Consider the following 18,614-nt stretch of genomic DNA (forward strand, 5'->3'; position numbering starts at 1 on the left):
ATAGTAAGGGGGAAAGAAAAACTATAACTGATACAGATATGAAGAAAAAGAAGAAGGCAAGGTTAGAGTAGATCACTAATCTCTTCCTCATTACCCAAGTTCTCATTCAAAGGAGCAGGAATGTGATTTGGATTTTCAGACTTACTTCCTTCCTTCAACCATCCCTGTTCTTGACCCAGGAAGGTAAAGGTATCAGAAGGTACCCTTGAGCTTCTGTTGCGATTGCAAGATCTGTCACAAATTGTGAACAAAGAATAACCAGAAACTTTTTAACACAAGGAATTTTAATAAAACAACTCTCCAAATGTGAGGAGCTTCTGTTTTCTCTTTATTTCACAATAAGGAAGGCAGAGAAGACTTACTTATTCTTTCAGTGAGTCTCTTTTGAGCATCTGTCATGTGCCATGAACTGTGCAAAGTCCTGGGGAAACATCAATAAGCATAGCAGATGAGGATCTGTCTTGCCCTCCTCAGGCTTCCAGCTTAGCAATGGACACTTGAGGGTTATATACCGAGATTTACACCACAGAAATTGGTGGGCATTACAGGTGTGCACTAAATTTATGGTGTTGTTGATTTTCTAGATTTAAGATTAAGTGATGCAGAAACAGTATCCCCACAGATTAAACGTTTGTTGAGTTCATAGCTGTTCCACTGTGTAGCACAAAAAAATTGAGGCAATATTCTAGTATTCAAGAATGATTACCTGATTCAGCAAAGAATTCACTCATGTCATTGACAAATGAGTGAAATTCCAACATATGTCTTCTCCGTTGTTTCACTTTCCTCTTACTCATTAACGTAAACGAAAATGTCAACCAACATTCATGTCGGAACTCCGCTCATTTATCATTTGCAGCCATAGCTTGGCTCCAGATACAAGAATTTGTCAAAAAGGCAACAAAAGCATCCTGCAGAAACAATCATCTCCCATTTGAACCCATTGTTGTTAGTTTTCCTGTCCAGAGCATCACTGTGAATTCAAAATCAAAGGTCACAAGGCAAATGTTCTGCACTCCCTGTTGAATTGTAACCAAACATGTCATGTGGGCATCTCTTCATGGCCCAAGGTGGGTAATGGCAAAACTGATTGACACACTGGTGCTAGTGATTCTCCCGAGCAGCACTGGGTAGGCCAGCCAGTGTAAAATGAAATGTGCACATGAGAAGATGGCTACACTGATCCTCCATTAGGAGTTAGATCACATAAATCATTCTTTCCTTCTCTGTCTAATGCTACCTTTGGGCTACTGATAGGGGAGACATCTGGGTAGGTCTAGTGATTGAGTCAGCATTCATGCAACAGTTTTACCTCTGAGAAACTGAGAGCCCATGTGGAGCGTTAATCCACGGTCCAGGCCACTGACTAGCCTTTCAGTGAATGTGAAGATGTTAGCTGATGGGATGATGCAGCAGCTTCACTTCTGTTCCATCACTGAGCCTTTGCATCTGAGTGTCCCTCCCTCTCCTGAAGTTTTTGGTTGTTTGGTTGGTGGGTTTTGTTTTGTTTTGTTTTAAATGTAAGCCATAACTGGCATGCCACAAAAAGGGCAAGAAAGTTGAAATTTTAATAATGGTCTAAGAAGTCATTGCTTTGAGGAAGTATCTCTTAATTTATAGCAAGATTTGCCAACATGACCAAACAAGTAGGTTTCTGAAACATTTTATTTGACTTTACATGTAATATGTTTTTGAATGACCAGGATACCCTGGGTATCCTTGGTTTAGTGCTTGTAGATTCTGGGCTTTGTGGGTTTAGACCAGTGCTGCAAGTTCATACTGAAGGCAGGAGAAGATGGTTGGGGAGAAGGGGGAGGTAGAATTTTTCTCCTGAATCCCTAGAATTGGCTCCCCTTCTAGTACAGGAAGGCTGGGGATGCCCAAAGATTAGTGATGTCATAGATTAGTCAGCCAGGCGAGACTTGGGATTCCCAGTGAGGTCAAAGATCTATCTGTGAAAGCCTTCAACAAGTTATTTCACTAAATGCAAGCAAGTATATTGTTTTTGAAGTTTCTTACCAACCCAAAAGCATTTGGTGATAGACCATTGAATCCACTTTGGCTCATTCTTCTACCAAAAAAGTTGACGTGTATGCATACGTATTTCCATATGTATATATACATATATACCTATATACAAGGATGGATGGGTGGATAGGTAGATAGACAGACAGACATGACTTATGGGATGCTCTATCAGTCAGGGTCTAATCAGGCATCAAAAACCTTTTGAGTCTCTTAGAAAGAGGGACTTTGAGGCAGGGGAGTATGTTCACCGAGTGTGGAGTCGCTGAGATGTGGGGTGGTGTACACATGGTGAGGGGAGCCAGAGAATGGCAACATCGGGAAACAGGAGGGGCAGTGAGAAGAGGTGGAAGTATTGGAGCCTGCAGCCCAGGGAAAGCGTAATGAGCTTTTCCTCTATTCCCACTCTTTGATTTTTCTACTTCTCTTCTCCATCTTGCTGATAGCAGTTTTTGACATCTCTAGCATTAGAAAGGAAAAGAAAGAGGGGGTGATGTGGGAGGGTGAAGACAGGTCTTATCTGACTGGTCACCTGATGGCAGCTGAAACCTCTAAGGCCATCAGTGACTATCCCAGAGGCTGTCCAGGGCGGAGAGGCAGTGGAAACACTCTGGTTTCCTGCTCCTCCCCTCACCTGGCACCTCCCTCTCTCTGCAGCCCTTCTCACTGACTGAACCCTGCCAGAGCCCAGCTGATGTGGGAGCCTGGGCAACCAGCTTCCCAGAAGCACACCTCTCTTCTGTCTTATGTAAATTTTCTATATTTGTGTAAGATATTACAATAAACTTAGAAGCTTAAAACAACATATATTTATTACATCATCCTTTCCCTGGATAAGAGTCCAGGCATGGGTTAGCAGGGTCTTCCACTCAGGATCTCCCATATTGAAATTAAGGTGTTGAACCAGGCTGTGGTCTTATGTGAGGCTCTGGTCCTCTTCCAGACTCACTCAGGTTGTTGACAGAATTAGTCTCCTGTGGTTGTAGGACTGGTTTTCTCATCCACTTTGGAGTTTAAAAAGGCCCCTTGAAGTCGCACTCAGGCCCTAGCCATCTGGCCCTCCCAGCATGGTAGTTTTCTTCTTTCAGGCCAGCAAGAGAGCCTCCCTCCCATCCGCTAAGGCAGATTCTCTTATTACAGAACCAAATCCGTTCCCATTCAGGGAGAGGAGATTGTACAGAGTGTCTATACCAGTGGTTGGAGATTTGAGGGCCATCTTGGAATTCTAAAATACTGAACAAAGTAGAAGAAGGGGGAAAAAAAGGACCTGGGGGCAGCCAGGCCCAGGACCAGCACAAATGCAAAATCAAAGCAACTTTATCTGCCCTTTGCTTAAATTTCCCTAGTGAGGCTCCTTAATTGCTTACCTTGGATGAAAGTGTTAGCAGACCTCATGACTTCTCAACCCTCTTAGGTCATAACACCCCATGTCAATATAGTGATGCCAATGTCCAGGTTCCAGTAGAAGTCAGTACATTAAAGGTGGTCAGAGTTGATACTTGGCCTTCTTATCCCAACTTAGGGCCAGTGGAGTCCAGAAGCTGCCATTGAGAAAGATGGTGTGATGGGGTTCTGCTCTGTCACCTGACTCTAATCTCCTCTCCCCTTTGTTGCTAAGTGCACACTCTAACACCCCACTATTGGAGCAGAGGGGAGAGAGGGCCACAAAGTGAGGGTGAAAGGTGGGTAGGAGAGTCCTTATTTGGGGCTATCACAGCTGACATCATGCTCTCTGGGCCTGGCAGATATCGAACACCTTCTAATGGATGCTTCTGTGGGTTCTTTGGAGGCATCTTCTTGATGAGGGAGAATGAATCTCTCTTCCCACTGGTCTCTGAGGCTCTTTCCTCACCCTCTGTGAATCTGGATTCACCTCGACCTTCTTTCCACACAAATCCCTTCACCTGCCAAGTGGCCGTCTTAGGCTAGATTAAGACCATCACCTGTCATCTGTCTCCAACACAACTCATTTCCAGCCTATGAGACACTGGTGGATCTTTCTCTCTGATAAACTCACAGGCAGGGTGATTCCCAGCTCAGCCACCTTCCTTCAGCAAGACAGCCTGCTTCCCAGTCTTTAGGAGTCGGAGCCAGATACCAGTCCATTGGAGCCCACCAAGTCATTCTAGTTATGGGGGAAGGGAGGGGGTTCCTGATGAAGCCCCACTAGGTTTAAACTACAGGGCATAGCCCCTCCCCCCTGCTCCCCTGGGGTGGGTGTGGGGAAGTGAGGCTTCATGAAGGCACCCTAACAGCTCTCCTTTATCCCCTTTTATTCCTTAGATATGGGTAGGGGCTTAAAAATCATGTAATACTTTTTGGTTTCCTCTTTTGGGAAAACTTGCATCTTGACTTGATACCTGATTTAGGAATATCATCTAATTAATTCAGGGCTTCAGTTGAAACTTTAAGTTATTTCTCCCAGATGGGGAATCTTAAAATCAAGGGAATCCCCTGATTGCATATAGCAGACATACCCACGTTTCAATGGAAACTGATCTCTCCTCCAGCCCCCACTTTTTTTCTCCCACAGAGAGACCCAGCTGCTGTGAGGAGCTGTCCCAGATATACTCCCGGGAAGATCATTTGATTTTAGAGACTAGAATCCAACACCATACTCAACAGCTTTCAGGCCTATGCAGTAATTCTAATAAACTTAATAACTTGGACAAGTGTCTGTGAACATTATAAATCATGTTTCATCAGCAAGCTGTCATAAGCAACTTTAGCTGACTTACAGCCCAAGCAAACGGATGGAATCAACTTTGTTTCCCTGCAGCATTCTTGTTATGCCGTTGGTGTTTCAAAGATTTCTCATGTCTCAACGCTAAAACATCCGTCTTGACTACTGGCAAAATTAGACCCATAGGGTTTTACAAAAGACAAAAATTTGTCCTCATCGCCTATGTGGGTATCTCCTGGAATGCCGTGTTTCTTGGACCATGCATTCCTCCCTGTAGATGGTAGACTCTCTATGATTTTTCCTCTTCCTCTCTTGCTGATAAAAATCGCACACGAAGACATTTTCCATGCTACCATTTAAAAGGAAAATATCCCAGGTTGTATCAGGGAAAAGAAACATGTCGTTCACAGAGTAAAACAAAACAAAACAAAACAAAACAAAACAAAGAAAACCACCAAAACTATAAAGTCAACCACCCACACCTTAGAAAGCCGTTATTTGGCAATAAACTGTCAACAGAGGCTCAGATCCTCCTTCCCAAACTTGTTCTTCACCATTGTCTTACACACCTCGTCACTCACAATTTGACATCTTTCCCAAGTATCCATTTTCCCGCAGATTCCCCCAGTTCCAGACATGTTTCTACCTGCTGGGCATGCCTTTCTCTTTTGTTGCCTGATAGCCAAGGCTTGATTCACATGTCTACCTCTTATGTGTGGGTGGTGTTGGTACTTGATCCTTGTAATCCCCTAACATAGAGCAGGGACGTTGACAAGCCATGCTCCTGTGTTTCAAATCCAGCCTATCACTGTTTTCATCAAGATTTATTGGAGCACAGCCACCCCACTTATTTACATATTGTCTACAGCTGCTTTCTTGCCCCAAAAGTGGACTTGAATTGTCCCAACAGGGACTGTATGGCCCTCCAGGCCTACATATCTAAATCAGTGACAGGAAGTATGCTGACCCCTGCCCTAAAAAGTTTGCATACATAGAGTAGGGCTGTTGACATCCTGGATGAAAATTGTTTTGCTTCCCAGTTTGCCCCCTCCCATCATCAGAATCCTAGTCATTCAAAGTATAGACCACGAAGAACCCAGGTTCTGCAGGTGAACAGCCTGGTTTCAAGCATCAGCTCTGCCATTTATGAGCTGTGACTTTGAGAAAATCACTTCATAAGTCTGGGCTTCGGGTTTCTCACTGGCAAAACAGGGATGATGATAATAGCCTCACAGGGTCGCAGTGAGGATTAAAGAAGACATTAAAAAAATTCTTCAGTGGGGCACCTGGGTGGTTCAGTTCGTTAAGCAGCTGCTTTCAGCTCAGATCATGATCCCAGGGTCCCAGGATCAGGCCCCACACCAGGCTCTCTGCTCAGTGGGGAGCCTGCTTCTCCCTCTCCCTCTGCCTGCCACTCTGCCTACTTGTGCTCTCTCTCTCTCTCTCTCTCAAATAAATAAACAAAATCTTAAAAAAAAAAAAAAAACCTCTAAATAATACGTAGAACACAAAATCTCAGCCATAAGTAACCTTTGTATCCCACAGGCCATTAAAGTGGCCCATACTGGTGGAGTTCCTTATGAGGAACTCCGTGCATTCTCCATAAAGGTTTCTTGTATTTGTAAGGAGTGAATGAAGAAAAAAGAGATCCTCTTGGGAGACTAAAATGATGGAAAATATCCAAAGTTGTCGACCAATTCCATGCACAAAGCAGAAGTTTGACTTAGCTTACTTATGGAGCAGCAATACAGCAAAAACATAAAAGTCTTCATGGAAGACATAGAAAGGAGGAAACGGGAAAGTTTTTGCTAAATAATAGACATTGAGTTACATGGGCGGTTCAATAACAGAAAATACAGATGCGCCGTAGGAAAATCTTGCCTTCCACCACCCTCCCCTCTTCCACTTGGGTTTGAAAGGAGGGAAGCTGTGACACCAACATAACCCTCTCCTTCAGTAGATGCAAAGGGAGCAACTTCTCCAAATCAACATGTGCCATGACTATTAAATTAACCACATTTGTGCCTACACGAAATACCAACCACCTGGCCCCAGATGAGACGAGATCGTTCTGTAGCTTGCGTCCATCCAGGGCCTCACCTGCCCATGTCTCTCCTGAGCCAGAGATCCCCATGCCCTGTTCTACCCCACAGCCTCTGAGCAGCAACCAAAGCCATAGCACTCGAGCTCCGTCGCTACGAAGGGGAGCTGTGCTAATTTGCCATGATTAGAAGATCTTTGAAGGTCTTTGCCAGTTTTTATCAAGGCGCAAAAAGCGATTATTACAATTAATGCAATTTACCATGTGTTACTTTTCCAAAAAAGCTATTTCAGGGTAGATCTCCCATCTGTCCCTTTCAGAGTTCTGAAGCTAATAATTAGCTCCATCCACGATCCCAGGTTTTCCATGTAAGACCTCAGAGAGAGTCCTCAGAGGGACCCACCTCAGCATTTGCCTGGTGGGCTCTCCGAGGTCCCTGATTCTCTGATGCCCTTCACCTCCATTGTGGGAAAGACTTTCATGGCCTGGCCAGGTGAAGGAGCCAGCCTCTTAATGGCTCTTCAGATGTTTCTGTCTGCAGAGGCAGCTCACAACCGGCAGAGGGAGCTTCCTTTTTGCCTTCAGCAAACCTTTCCCTTAACAGCACACTGATGTTCAAAGACGCTGTCTACCAACATGGCTTTTGACAACCAGGAAGTATGGAGGAAACACTGAAGCTGGCATATGTTGTCATCCGAGCCAAGGGAAATAGAAAAAAAATGTGTGCCAGAGGGATGCAGGCTGAACAGGAAAGAAAGAAGGAGGCAAAAACATGATTCCTAGTTGATATGAGCTGTTTTTAAGAAAATGAACACAGACCTTTGAGATCAAAGTTCAGCTATCAAAGATCAAATTAAAATGTAAAACAACTGCTTGTTACCGGTATGCTTTGTTGGGGGGGGGAACCCCACTTGATTGCTGTCTTTGTCATCCTTTCTTTTTAAATAGATGATTTGGGGTTCTGGGGAAGTACGAAGCGGTATCACCCATTGTAAAAAGCATGGTGCCAACCAAATGTCTGGAAAACTCATACTTCACTTCTCACCAATCTCCCCTCATTCCTCTGAAAGAAATCTGGCTGCAGAGCTGCTAAGTGTGTAGTGAAAGGAGAAACAGGACAGCCTTTTCCCAGTGAAAACAGGATTCACAAAGACTGTGAGAAACAAGTTCCCTGTTCACGCATTTGGTGGAAGCTGCCATTTTCAGGTTTGGCACTTCTTTCCTTTCCAATAACCAAGAAGATTTTCTATGAGATATTTATATATCTATAAAGTACTATCTAATGTTTTTTAATGACTAAATGTTTTTATAATTTTTTTATCCCAATGCTTTGGCTTGTACAGTAACTTTCTTTTTTACTGAGATCCGTGTAGCCCTTGGGTTTATGAGGACTTGCTGGAAAATAAATGAAGTTCTTTGAGATGATCTTTAGAACCCTCAGGATTTGTTGTTCAGGAGACACTTTTTCCTCCCTTACCCACCTTCAGATGAAGCCAAGGGACTGGGACGGGGGCATTTATCTGAGGTGTAATGACAGTGTGTCCTTCTTCAGTTGAAAGAGCTGTGGAGGGACAGAGAGTTATGCTCACCATTGCTGAAAACTGCCTTTTCCTCACATCACGTGAGCCAACGTCATGCCCTCACTTATGTGGCAAGGGAAACAGACAAGTCAGTTTCCACTGTCAGCTTCTTAAAACATTATTTACCTGAAGCGTTTGAACCATGTATTTACTGTCATATTTTTATATTTGCTATCAGGCTTCTACTTACCAGTAAAAAGATATATTGAAAAATTACCCTCAAGATGTCGCATCCAAGTTAAGATCTATTTGAAGGTTTTAAACAAGATTGGGTTTCATGTATACTAGCTATGTGCAAATGAAATACAGCTCACAAAGTAAATTAAATAAAGTTAATAGATATGAAAACAACTAGTAACGAGATTATCGTTGTGATCTTAAGCTTCTGTCCAACCCTCATAAACCATTTCAGACTATGAGCCCTTAAAGAAGAGCCTCAGTGGCAACCAAGAGTCAAGTGAACAGGATGTAAAAGTAAGGCATGGTGGACAAGCCTGTCATGGTCACAGATACTCCAAATGTTCCTTCCCAAAGAGGGGACTCTGACTGGACCATGTCCAAGTGTGCACATGGCCCATGGGCAGCCCCACAGTCACTGTGCATAACCTGCAGAGCCCTATGAGATGGTCATGGGCAGCCTGGCCGTGAGTCTGCTTAATGACCTGAAGTGGCTTCCTATAAGGGACTCTGCCCAAAGCTACTGTAGTCATCAACTAAGCAAAGAGGACTAGATCCCTCCAGAATCTGAGAACACATAAATGCAATGATCATTTAGGATTTAGAGGAGAACAGAGCCCACTCACAGACAAAAATCAGAAAAACAAGAATGGATGCTTCTGAGAAAACACAGGCACTAGACAATCAAGCCAGTCTTTGAAGACATCTTACTTTCCAATGGTTTGTGCATGTTTTCATGATACACACCCTTTATTTCAGTTGCTGAAGTGAGCCTTTGTCCCTTCTTTCAAAATTATCCTACTATAGTGTCTACTACCACAGACTACCATAAATAACCTAGTTTAATCCCTGGAATAGATATTGTTGTTATTCTTAAATATTTTGTTAATGTACTGGTAAACCTATATAGGACAAAGATGACCATTTTCCATTTTCACTTGGTACTAACTGGAGTTGGTTTCTAGGAATAGAATATTTCTGCTGTACCAGTGTTCAACAATTAAACAGATAATATCATCACCTGGTGCAAACCACCTAGAGAACCAGGTGTCCCTAGAGACTTCCCTAGTTCAAAGGGTGAGAAGTAATTCCTATCTGTTTGCTTGTGGCTTTTCCTTTCATTTAGATTGGTGGTTGGTTGGTTGGTTGGTTGGTTGGTTGGTTGGTTGGTTGGTTTTTTAAATTGGGGAAAATAGAAATAAATAGAAAGTTTAGAAGAAAAGGAAAGTGTGTGTGGCATTTTTCAATCCTGTGGAGGATACAGGCATTAATGTAGGACTGGGTTGGGACAGGGTGGCCCCCCATTCCCTATATGAGGCTGGTGACATAGCAGTGACGAGAACAAAGCCTCTTCCCTCACAAAGCTTATATTCTAGTTCAAGGTGTCCCAAAGTGAGACCTACCAAATGCTAGTCTGTGGAGGATCAGTAGTCAGTAGTGTAAAGGAAGTGCTCTGGTTTTAAATGTTGGAAAATACTTGGTTGAGTGAGATCAAGCAGGTTTTCATATAGCGTCTCTTTCATTGCTAGGGCTGTTCTAATAAAGTGCCACAGATTTGGAGGCACTAAACAATGGAAATTTACCATGTCACAGTTCTAGAAGCTGGAAGTCCAAGCTCAAGGTACGGGCAGGGTTGTTTCTTCTGAGGCCTCTCTCCTTGGCTTGCACATAGCCGTCTTCTCCCTGTGTGCTCACATTGTCTCCCCTCTGTGTGTGTCCGTGTCCTGATCTCCTCTGTAATGTCCTATATAAGGACACTACAGTAGTTATATTTGCATTAGCACCCATCCCGATCACCTCATTAGACTTTAATTGCCCCTTTTAAAGTCTCTATCTCCAAGTAAAGTCACATTCTGAGGTACTAGGAGTTAGAATTTCAAACATGTGAATTTGAGAGAAAGAAAAAATTCAACCACAACAGCTTTGTGAACCTGAGTCTTGCAGAATTGTAAATCAGACCATGTTGATTCCATCCCCCTACCTACATCAAGGCCCCTGGAATAAAAGAGTGAGTCCTGGGCAGCCCGAGTGGCTCAGTGGTTTAGCGCCGCCTTTAGCCCAGGGCCTGATCCTGGAGACCTGGGATTGAGTCCCATGTCGGGCTCCCTGCATGGAGCCTGCTTCTCCCTCTGCCTGTGTCTCTGCCTCTCTCTCTCTCTCTCTCTCTCTCTCTCTCTGTGTGTGTCTCTCATGAATAAATACATAAAATCTTAAAAAAAAAAAAAAAATAAGAGTGAGCCCTAATGTAAACCATGGACTTTAGTTAATAATCAGCACTGGGTCATCACTTGTAGCTAATGCACCACACTAATGCCAAGATGTTAATTATAGAAGAAATTGTATGTGGTAGGGAGGTGGCACATAAGGAACTCTGTGCTTTGTGCTCTATTTTATGGTAAACTGAAACTGCTCTTAAAAAAAATGATTTTTTTAGGACAAATCCTATATAAACATTAAAAAAAAAAAAAAGACCCCTCAAATGGCTGCACATTACCAGAGACCATGAGGAGCTGCTCTCTTTCTGTGTCTCTGACTGACTCTGCCCCAGGCTTCATTCTGTTCCAGCCACACTGCCCTTCCTTGTGGTTCTGGAGCATGTCAGTCTGGAGGGGCTTTTGCCTACTGCTTCCTCAGCCTGGATTCTTTCTTCCTCCCCTGTCTTTCCAGCTCTCAGCTCACGGGTCATCTCCTCAGGGAGGCCCTTCCTGACTGCTTAGCCTATGGGAACCTGCAGAGCACTGTCCCATCCCCCTGCTTTTATTTTCTTCACAGAATTTATCCTTGCTTGTTAGGTTTTATTTCTGTGGCTGTGATCTGTTTGTTCCTTTCCTGCCCCCCGGGTTCTTGTTCTCACTGAGCCCTCACTGACCATTTATCCCCATTTCCTCTGAGGCTGCCTGGTCCAAGCCACCATCTCACCTGATCAATTATAGCAGCCTTCTAACTGGTTATCAATAAGATACAAATGAAAATGAGTGTGATCCTTGAAGATGATTCCAACAATGGGGTCCTTTTGGCCCCATCTGGATTTCATTTCATACCCAAGGATTTCCAACGCCCCCCATCTTTTTCTCCTGAACAGCATAGCTGTAAACATAGGGGAAAAAAGAACGCCCTTCTTCCCATAAAGATCTTTGTTTAGCATTTAAGATTTAACATCTTGGAACTGTTAGGGTAACCACCTGAGTTGATCTCAGCTGGCATAGTTGAGAAAGGTGATCCTGAGAGCAGCGAGAATTTATGAGGCAATTTAGAAAAAGATAGATTTAAAAACACTGAGTGTTCCTGGTAGATTTTGAAGCACAGGTGTACTTTCTTCTATTTGGAAAGAATTGCAAAGAAATGCTATCCAACACGATACATTAGCTGACACATGGCAAGGGCTCTTCACTTACCCCAAAATAAATGGGCTTCAGTGGGAAATCTGAGAGGTAGGGGAGGGGGCCAGGGATTTTAATTCTTCTTTTCCGGAAGGACAAGGCCCCTGTTTTTTCCAAAAATTGTCACATGGGTGAATGAGTTCATGGTTTGGGTGTTTGGGTTTGTTTTTTTTTTTTAAATTATTATTTGTTTTGTTATATCTTTGTGTGTTGTGTTTTACAAACAGCAGAAACAAACTCAAACCAACTTAAGCGAAGAAAGGGGAATTGATGCCAGGGACACAGGGGTACCATGGAAATAAAGAGCAGAAATGGAAGTGGGCTTCTGGAAAGCCATCAGGGCTCCCTGTCACTGCTCTTTTCTGCCTGACTACACATTCTTTCACTTTCTATGTGAACGGCCCTTCCTTTCCTGGACCACAAGAGCACCAGTCACACTCCTACCAACACCTCCGTATACAAAAAAGAAGTGTTACAGCTAGTAGAGACTGTCAGGAGTTTCCATCTCAACCCACATTCCTGAGAGAGTAATCTTAGTGGCACAGTGTCCATCTCTGGTCCAGTATCTGTAGCCAAAGGGAAGAGAAGAGAGATCCAGAGTGCACACTCACTGACTTTCACCTCTGTCTCACCACATCTCATACATTGTGGAAGTGAGGTGAAGGGTGGTGAAATGAGAAGACCTTCAGCAAAGGGGCCTCACTGGGAGCTGCACTGATGTTTCCCTAGAGCTCCACGGCATGTGCATGATAGTCACCCACTCATTAAAGACTAATGGAACCACTCCTACAAATGGGCAGACTTGCTGGCACTGAAGACAACTCCTGCCCTCTAGAAGCTGGGAATCAAAATATGCATGTATGAAATTGCCAGGCAACATGGAAATAGGCTATTTTTGGATGAGATATTTATCAAGTACCTGCTGTTTGCAAGATACTGCAGGCCATTAGGGAGTGAGGGTACTAGTACCTAGCTGCCCTCTCCTTGCCCAAGTTCTAAAGCCACTGAGAAATAATATAAAACCAGCAGAGACCAAAGTGCTGCCTTTATTACCAATAAAGGCTGGGTCGGGGGATGTAGTTTTTATCTGCAGCTAAATGGGCTTCCTTTGCTAAACCACAGAATTAGGCAGAGATGAGTGGAGCCAAGCATATGGACTGGTCCTTCAAAGTCCATGTATTGAACACCTACTGCACACCAGGCACTGCTCTAGTTCTAGTTCTAGTTCTTGTTCATGGAAATGAATAAAATTAAGTTTCTGCCCTTATGAAGTTGACTTTCTGAGGGGGTGAAATAGACAAAAATAGGTTGTGATATATACACCTGTATTTGTCTGCTAGGGCTGCCATTACAAAGTACCATGGACTAAGTGGCTTCAAAACCAGAAATTAATTTTCTGACAGTGCTAGAGGCTGGAAATCTGAGATCAAGGTGTTGGCAGGGCTGGTTTCTTCCGAGAGCCATCAAGGCAGGATCAATCCCAGGCCTCTCTCCTTGCCTTGCAGATGGCCAACTTCTCTCTGTGTCTTTACTTTCCTCTGTCTTAATCTCCTCTGATAAGGATGATAAGGATACCAACCACATTGGGCTAGGGCCCACCCCAATGACCTCATTTCAACCTAATTGCATCTCTAAAGATCCTGTCTCCAAATACAGTCATGTTCTGAGGTCCTGGGGGTTGGGACCTCAACATATGGACTTACGGTGGGGAGACACAGTTTAGTCCCTAAGGGCACCATTAGGAAAATCAAAACAGGGTTATAGAGTTTTGATGGATGGAACACAATTTTAGACAAGGAAGACATTTCTGAAGAAGGAAAATTTGAGTAAAAGTTTTAGTGTAATAAATAGTAAGGCCTTTGAAGACATTCCAGATGGCCTACCAGAGCAAGGACTTGGGCATGGAGTATGTATGGGATATGTCAGCCAGAAGTGAGGAAATCTGTGGAGGACTCAAAGGTTTTTTTTTTTTTTTTTTTTTTTTTTTTTTTTTTTTTTTTTTTAGTAGCAGTAGAATTTAGAGTCATCCACAGGGTATAGTGAGGTGATAAATTACACTTAGCTTGAGGTTAGGAATTTGGGATTTATCTTGAGACGACTAGGCTGAGAGTCCTTTGAGGATTCCAGGAAATGGAAGGAACAATGAACGCGGTCTCTTGGGAAGAAGAATCTAAACTCAATAAGTAGAATAAATGAGAAGAGGGACCAGCTGGAGGCCAGGGGATCATGCAGAAAGCTATTAGGAGAGTCCTGGCATATGGTCATAAAGACTTGCCCAGATAGCACTCAAAGGAAGAAAAAATTCAAAATTAGAGATAATTTTAAAGGAAGAGTCCACTGAGTCAAAATCAGCATTCAAATATCTTAGTTACATGAAATAAGTCATACTCATTAAACTCCCTGGAAATGGTTACCTGGAATAGAGCTATGCCCATATCTATAGTTCATCTGCTGCGGCAATTAAAATGCAGAAAATGCAGTCACACTTGGAATTGAAATGCTGAGCAGCTCTCCAGGCTCAAGGGATGGCTAGCTCCTGGCCAGGCTAGCAGTTGGGATTTTCATCACACCTTGGTCTCTCAGCCATGTCCACACTGTGACCATTGGTTACAGGTAGGATTGTGTCCTCCCAAAATTCATACTCCTAAGTCCTTAACTCCCAGCTACCTCAGAATATGGTGCTATTGGGGACAGAATGTTTCAAGAGGTCATTGGGGTGGACCTTAGTGCAATATGACTGGTGTTCTTATGAGGAAGAGACAAGGAAGCAGACATGTGCACGAGGGAAGATCATGTGAGGACATTGCGAGAAGACAGCCATCTATAAGCCAAAAAGAGAGCCCTCAGAAGAAACATCCTGCCAACATGTTGATCATGGATTTCCAGGCTCTAGAACAGTGAGACAAAAAATTTCTGTTGTTTAAGCCACCAATCTGTGGTGCTTTGTTACAGCAGTCTAACATACTAATTCACCATTCTGTTCTGATGGCCATTTCTGAGCATGGCCGAGGATTCCAGGAACTCTCCTTGACCACCTTCTTCTCATGTTTACTCACAGCCAATGCTTAGCCTCCTTGCTTTCAATTTAAGTCCAGTTTCTCCTGTTCTATCCATAACCAGAGGAAAAGGATTCCCATCGTCCTCATCGTGCTGCCCCATCCAATACCTAGGCACTGGTTGCCTGTGGTTATTTATACTTAACTCCATTAAAATTAAATAAAATTAAAAATTCAGTTTCTCCAGCACTCGTCACATTTCAAGTGCTCAGTAGCCCCATGTGACTGGTGACCATGTTATTGGACAGCACATCAATAGAACATCTCTGTTATCACAGAACGTTGTACTGGCCAGCACTGGTATGGAAGACAGCTTAACCTTCCTTAAAGCCCAACCTGTTGTATTTATTAAGGTTCTCTCCAGTGTCAGCAACAGACACCCACTGTTTGTAGAATAAGGTTTAAAAAATGGGACAGGAAGGTGGTGGTGGGTCTTCCTGGGAAATATCAAATATCCCACAGGATCAGAAGGACAGTTGAAAGAACCAAGGGCAGCTCCCAGGACTTGGGCAGTAGGCTTCTGTGGGCCTTTCCTCCACGGAGCTATCAATTTCCACATTTTGTGCACAAGAAAGAGAAACTGAGTGACCCATTTTGAGGCAGGAGCTACTCAGCCAAATGAAGCTGATAAAAAAAATGGCAACAGGTCGCTATAGGACAAAACGGCCGCATGATGTCCACCCTGGTGTCTTCCCAACGATGCCAGAGAACAGGAGTCACTGTGACTGAAGCTGCCACCCCAATCAGGGCACTGCTCTGGAGAAATAAGGTATCTCTTTAACAGTTGATCCAGAACCTTCCATTGCATAGTTAGCATTGTATATGCTTTGATTTTTACTTTTTGTAGGATGAAAGCAGCAAGCATGTTGGTTGCCTTTACCTATTTTGATGAACATTTAACTGAGGGCTTGCTTGGTGCACAGGTGCTGATATAGGTGCTATGGGAGATATAAAAGGGAATAAGGTATGTTTTGTTAAAAATATATCTAGTCCCCTAATAAAAACTCGTTCTATACAAAATGGAATAATCTGGGAACCAAACGGAGGCTAGGTTCACTGGGTTCTTTGCCCCATACTTTCCCAACCTTAACAAATACTTTTATTCTTTTGCTGCTTCATCTCTATGAAAAATTATACAAAACACACAAGAAATCCTCAAACCTAAGGCCCTCCCTTCGAAAGCAACCACCTCATTTACTTTTAACGGGTTCTGATTGCCAAGATCAAGTGTAACAACATCTTGCCAAAGCCCACATTTTTGTTAGGAAAATCCTGCAGTTTTCCACTTTTCATGGACAGTTTACCCAAAAAGGGTTTTCCAACTTGAATATTCCTTTCATTTAAGATGTTACATTTTATTTAAGTCAGGACCCCAATTCTTTACCCCAGTCATCCCGTGACACTGAGCCCTATGCTTGCAGTTCAATTCCACACAAAGACTTCAGATCCCTTGAAAATACGCTGTCTACCACGAAGAGGCCACTTCGTTTCAGAGAACTCAGTTCAGACTGCACTCTCTCCTACTTTCAATTAAAACATGCTACACAAGCGAATCATTAAGATAATTGCACTTGGTGGTTAAAAAAAATTAAATCACTAATGATTCCAAAATTAATAATCAGAAAACAAAGGGAGGAGCAAATTGAGTGGATGATAGCAAAAATGAATCTCCGAGCCAACAAAACAGTGACGATTTTAATTTGGAGCTGCTTCCACTCCCAGCTATCCATTCATGGCTCAAATTCATCAAGTCCCCACGGAGACGGGGGAGCACGGTCTGTCTCGACCCCAGTGCACTGACCATGGATGTCCGTAGATCTGGACGTGGGCAGGGGACAGGACAGACACCTGTTTGGTGAATCTTCTCCGCTCCTCTCCTTCCTCCCTATGGCTCATTCCCAGTTGCACCGATCAGAGTGTCATTGTCATTGCCCAGGGACCCCAATTCTTTAGCCATGCCTACCTTGCTTCAGAGTCTGTCCATGGCCATGATGAAATATAAACGCTGACCTAAAACGTGCTGCCCATCTTTGAAGCTTGTGTTATTCAGAGAAAGCTGGTATGTAACGCCCTCAAAGAGAGAAAACCAGCAAGTCCTCTTCTCTCTCATTCAGCTTCCCCTTTACTAGTTTAAACCACCTATATTTATTCTTGCATTTTTATCTCCCTGGCTCCATTCCCTTTTGTGTCATGAAAGCGTATTTATTTTCCCCCTTTGTAGTATGTACTGTTTATCACTTTGTAAGAGCAGTTTGCCTTTTATCTCTGGCTGACGGGAGACTGTTACCTTTTGAGTGGTTTCTGGTCCTGGGTATTAATGCACCCATCCTGGGGATGGCATTACCATCCACTGAACCCATTTCAAGTTCATTTGCATTTCACAATACATATTTCTATATTTGTGAGTAGATCTAAGAGGAGCTGAAAACCATTAAAATTCCTACTATTCTGCACACTCAAAAATCTTCAGAAAATTCATCAGCTGTGTCGGGAGTACTGGGACGCTTTTACCTTGCATACACTTGTCTGTATTTTAGAGATTGTGAGTCAATATCCAATGGCTTAATATAGGCTTGATTAAGGCGTTACTAGGGTTGAAATACTCTTAATTATAAGTAACCAATTCAATATGAAGGGAGAAAAGTGATTTTCGTATTTGCTGTAAGTAGCTCAGTGCTTGCAATTCAGAGGGGTGCATGGGGTTGGCAATCTTTTATATGAATGGTTCTTGGTGTTTGTGAATATTGTTATCAGACAGTATATGCAATCATTTTGTTTTCAAAACTGAACACTTAGGTGTGATTTAGTTAACTTCCTATCCATTCACGGTTGTGTTTTTATACTATAAGTAGTAACATTTTTCTATCTGTAGTAATTCATCGGTCAAAATATTGTAGGCATGACTTGGGAACAAATCTGCCAAGTGGTTTAACTTCTTTTCTTTTTTCTGTAGCTAGTCACATTTGACTGATCTCCTCAAATTACATACTAAAAAGAAACTGAAATGTGGAATTTATTTGCATTTGTTTTCGCTGAGCTTCGTCACTCCGATGATAGCACTTACTACACTCCTGATTTTTATTTGAAAATGAGTCGTCACCCCTTCTGGTTTAAACAGCACCCTCTGCTCTTTCTCCCATTCATTCTGCTCTTGCTAATTGCATATTTTCTGGGAGTAGTGTTTGCTTCTTGTTCAGCATGTCAGCTTTCTTTGAATGAATTTCAAGATGTACTAGGGTTGGTAAGCTGAAATAGATTTGGGCTCCTTCAGTAGTTTCTCACTGGGGAACATTTCTTCATTTTCTGTGAAACTGTCTCTGACTGTTATTCATGATACAGTTTCATACCTCTCACTTAATAAATGCTTAGAATTCAATAATCAAAAAAAAATCTCATTCTACTGATTGTTGAATTGTTTCTCTCAATACAGCAAAAAAATGAAAATAACCCATGATGTTTCCCTTTTTGCCTTGGCTACTGGGGAACCCAGAAGTATTTTATTTTCTATAGCCACCATCCTCAATGTAACACTTCCATGAAATTATCTCTCCCTGTCCCCAGCCTTTCTTTCTATCACCTCGCTGTAATTCTCTTATTTTTATTTTTAAGGTGCTCTTTTGTGCTTTTCTCATTAGAATGTCAGATTCTTCTTTGGAACTTGGAGAAGTTAAA

The 18,614-nt window shown here is 42.8% G+C and overlaps 1 protein-coding gene across 1 annotated transcript in view; it reads right to left on the reverse strand.

Annotated features, from left to right (window-relative positions):
• Nucleotides 1-266: 266 nt before the first annotated feature.
• PTER (phosphotriesterase related) overlaps nucleotides 267-18,614 on the reverse strand; it is a 101,267-nt gene continuing 82,919 nt past the window's right edge. The window contains exon 5 of the mRNA XM_072749435.1: nucleotides 267-3,566. Within this exon, the coding sequence (XP_072605536.1) occupies nucleotides 3,512-3,566 (55 nt within the window). The 3' untranslated portion in view covers nucleotides 267-3,511. The remainder of the gene's footprint in view (nucleotides 3,567-18,614) is intronic.

This window comes from Vulpes vulpes, chromosome 2 (assembly GCF_048418805.1).
Source record: "Vulpes vulpes isolate BD-2025 chromosome 2, VulVul3, whole genome shotgun sequence".
NCBI classification, from domain to species: domain Eukaryota; kingdom Metazoa; phylum Chordata; class Mammalia; order Carnivora; family Canidae; genus Vulpes; species Vulpes vulpes.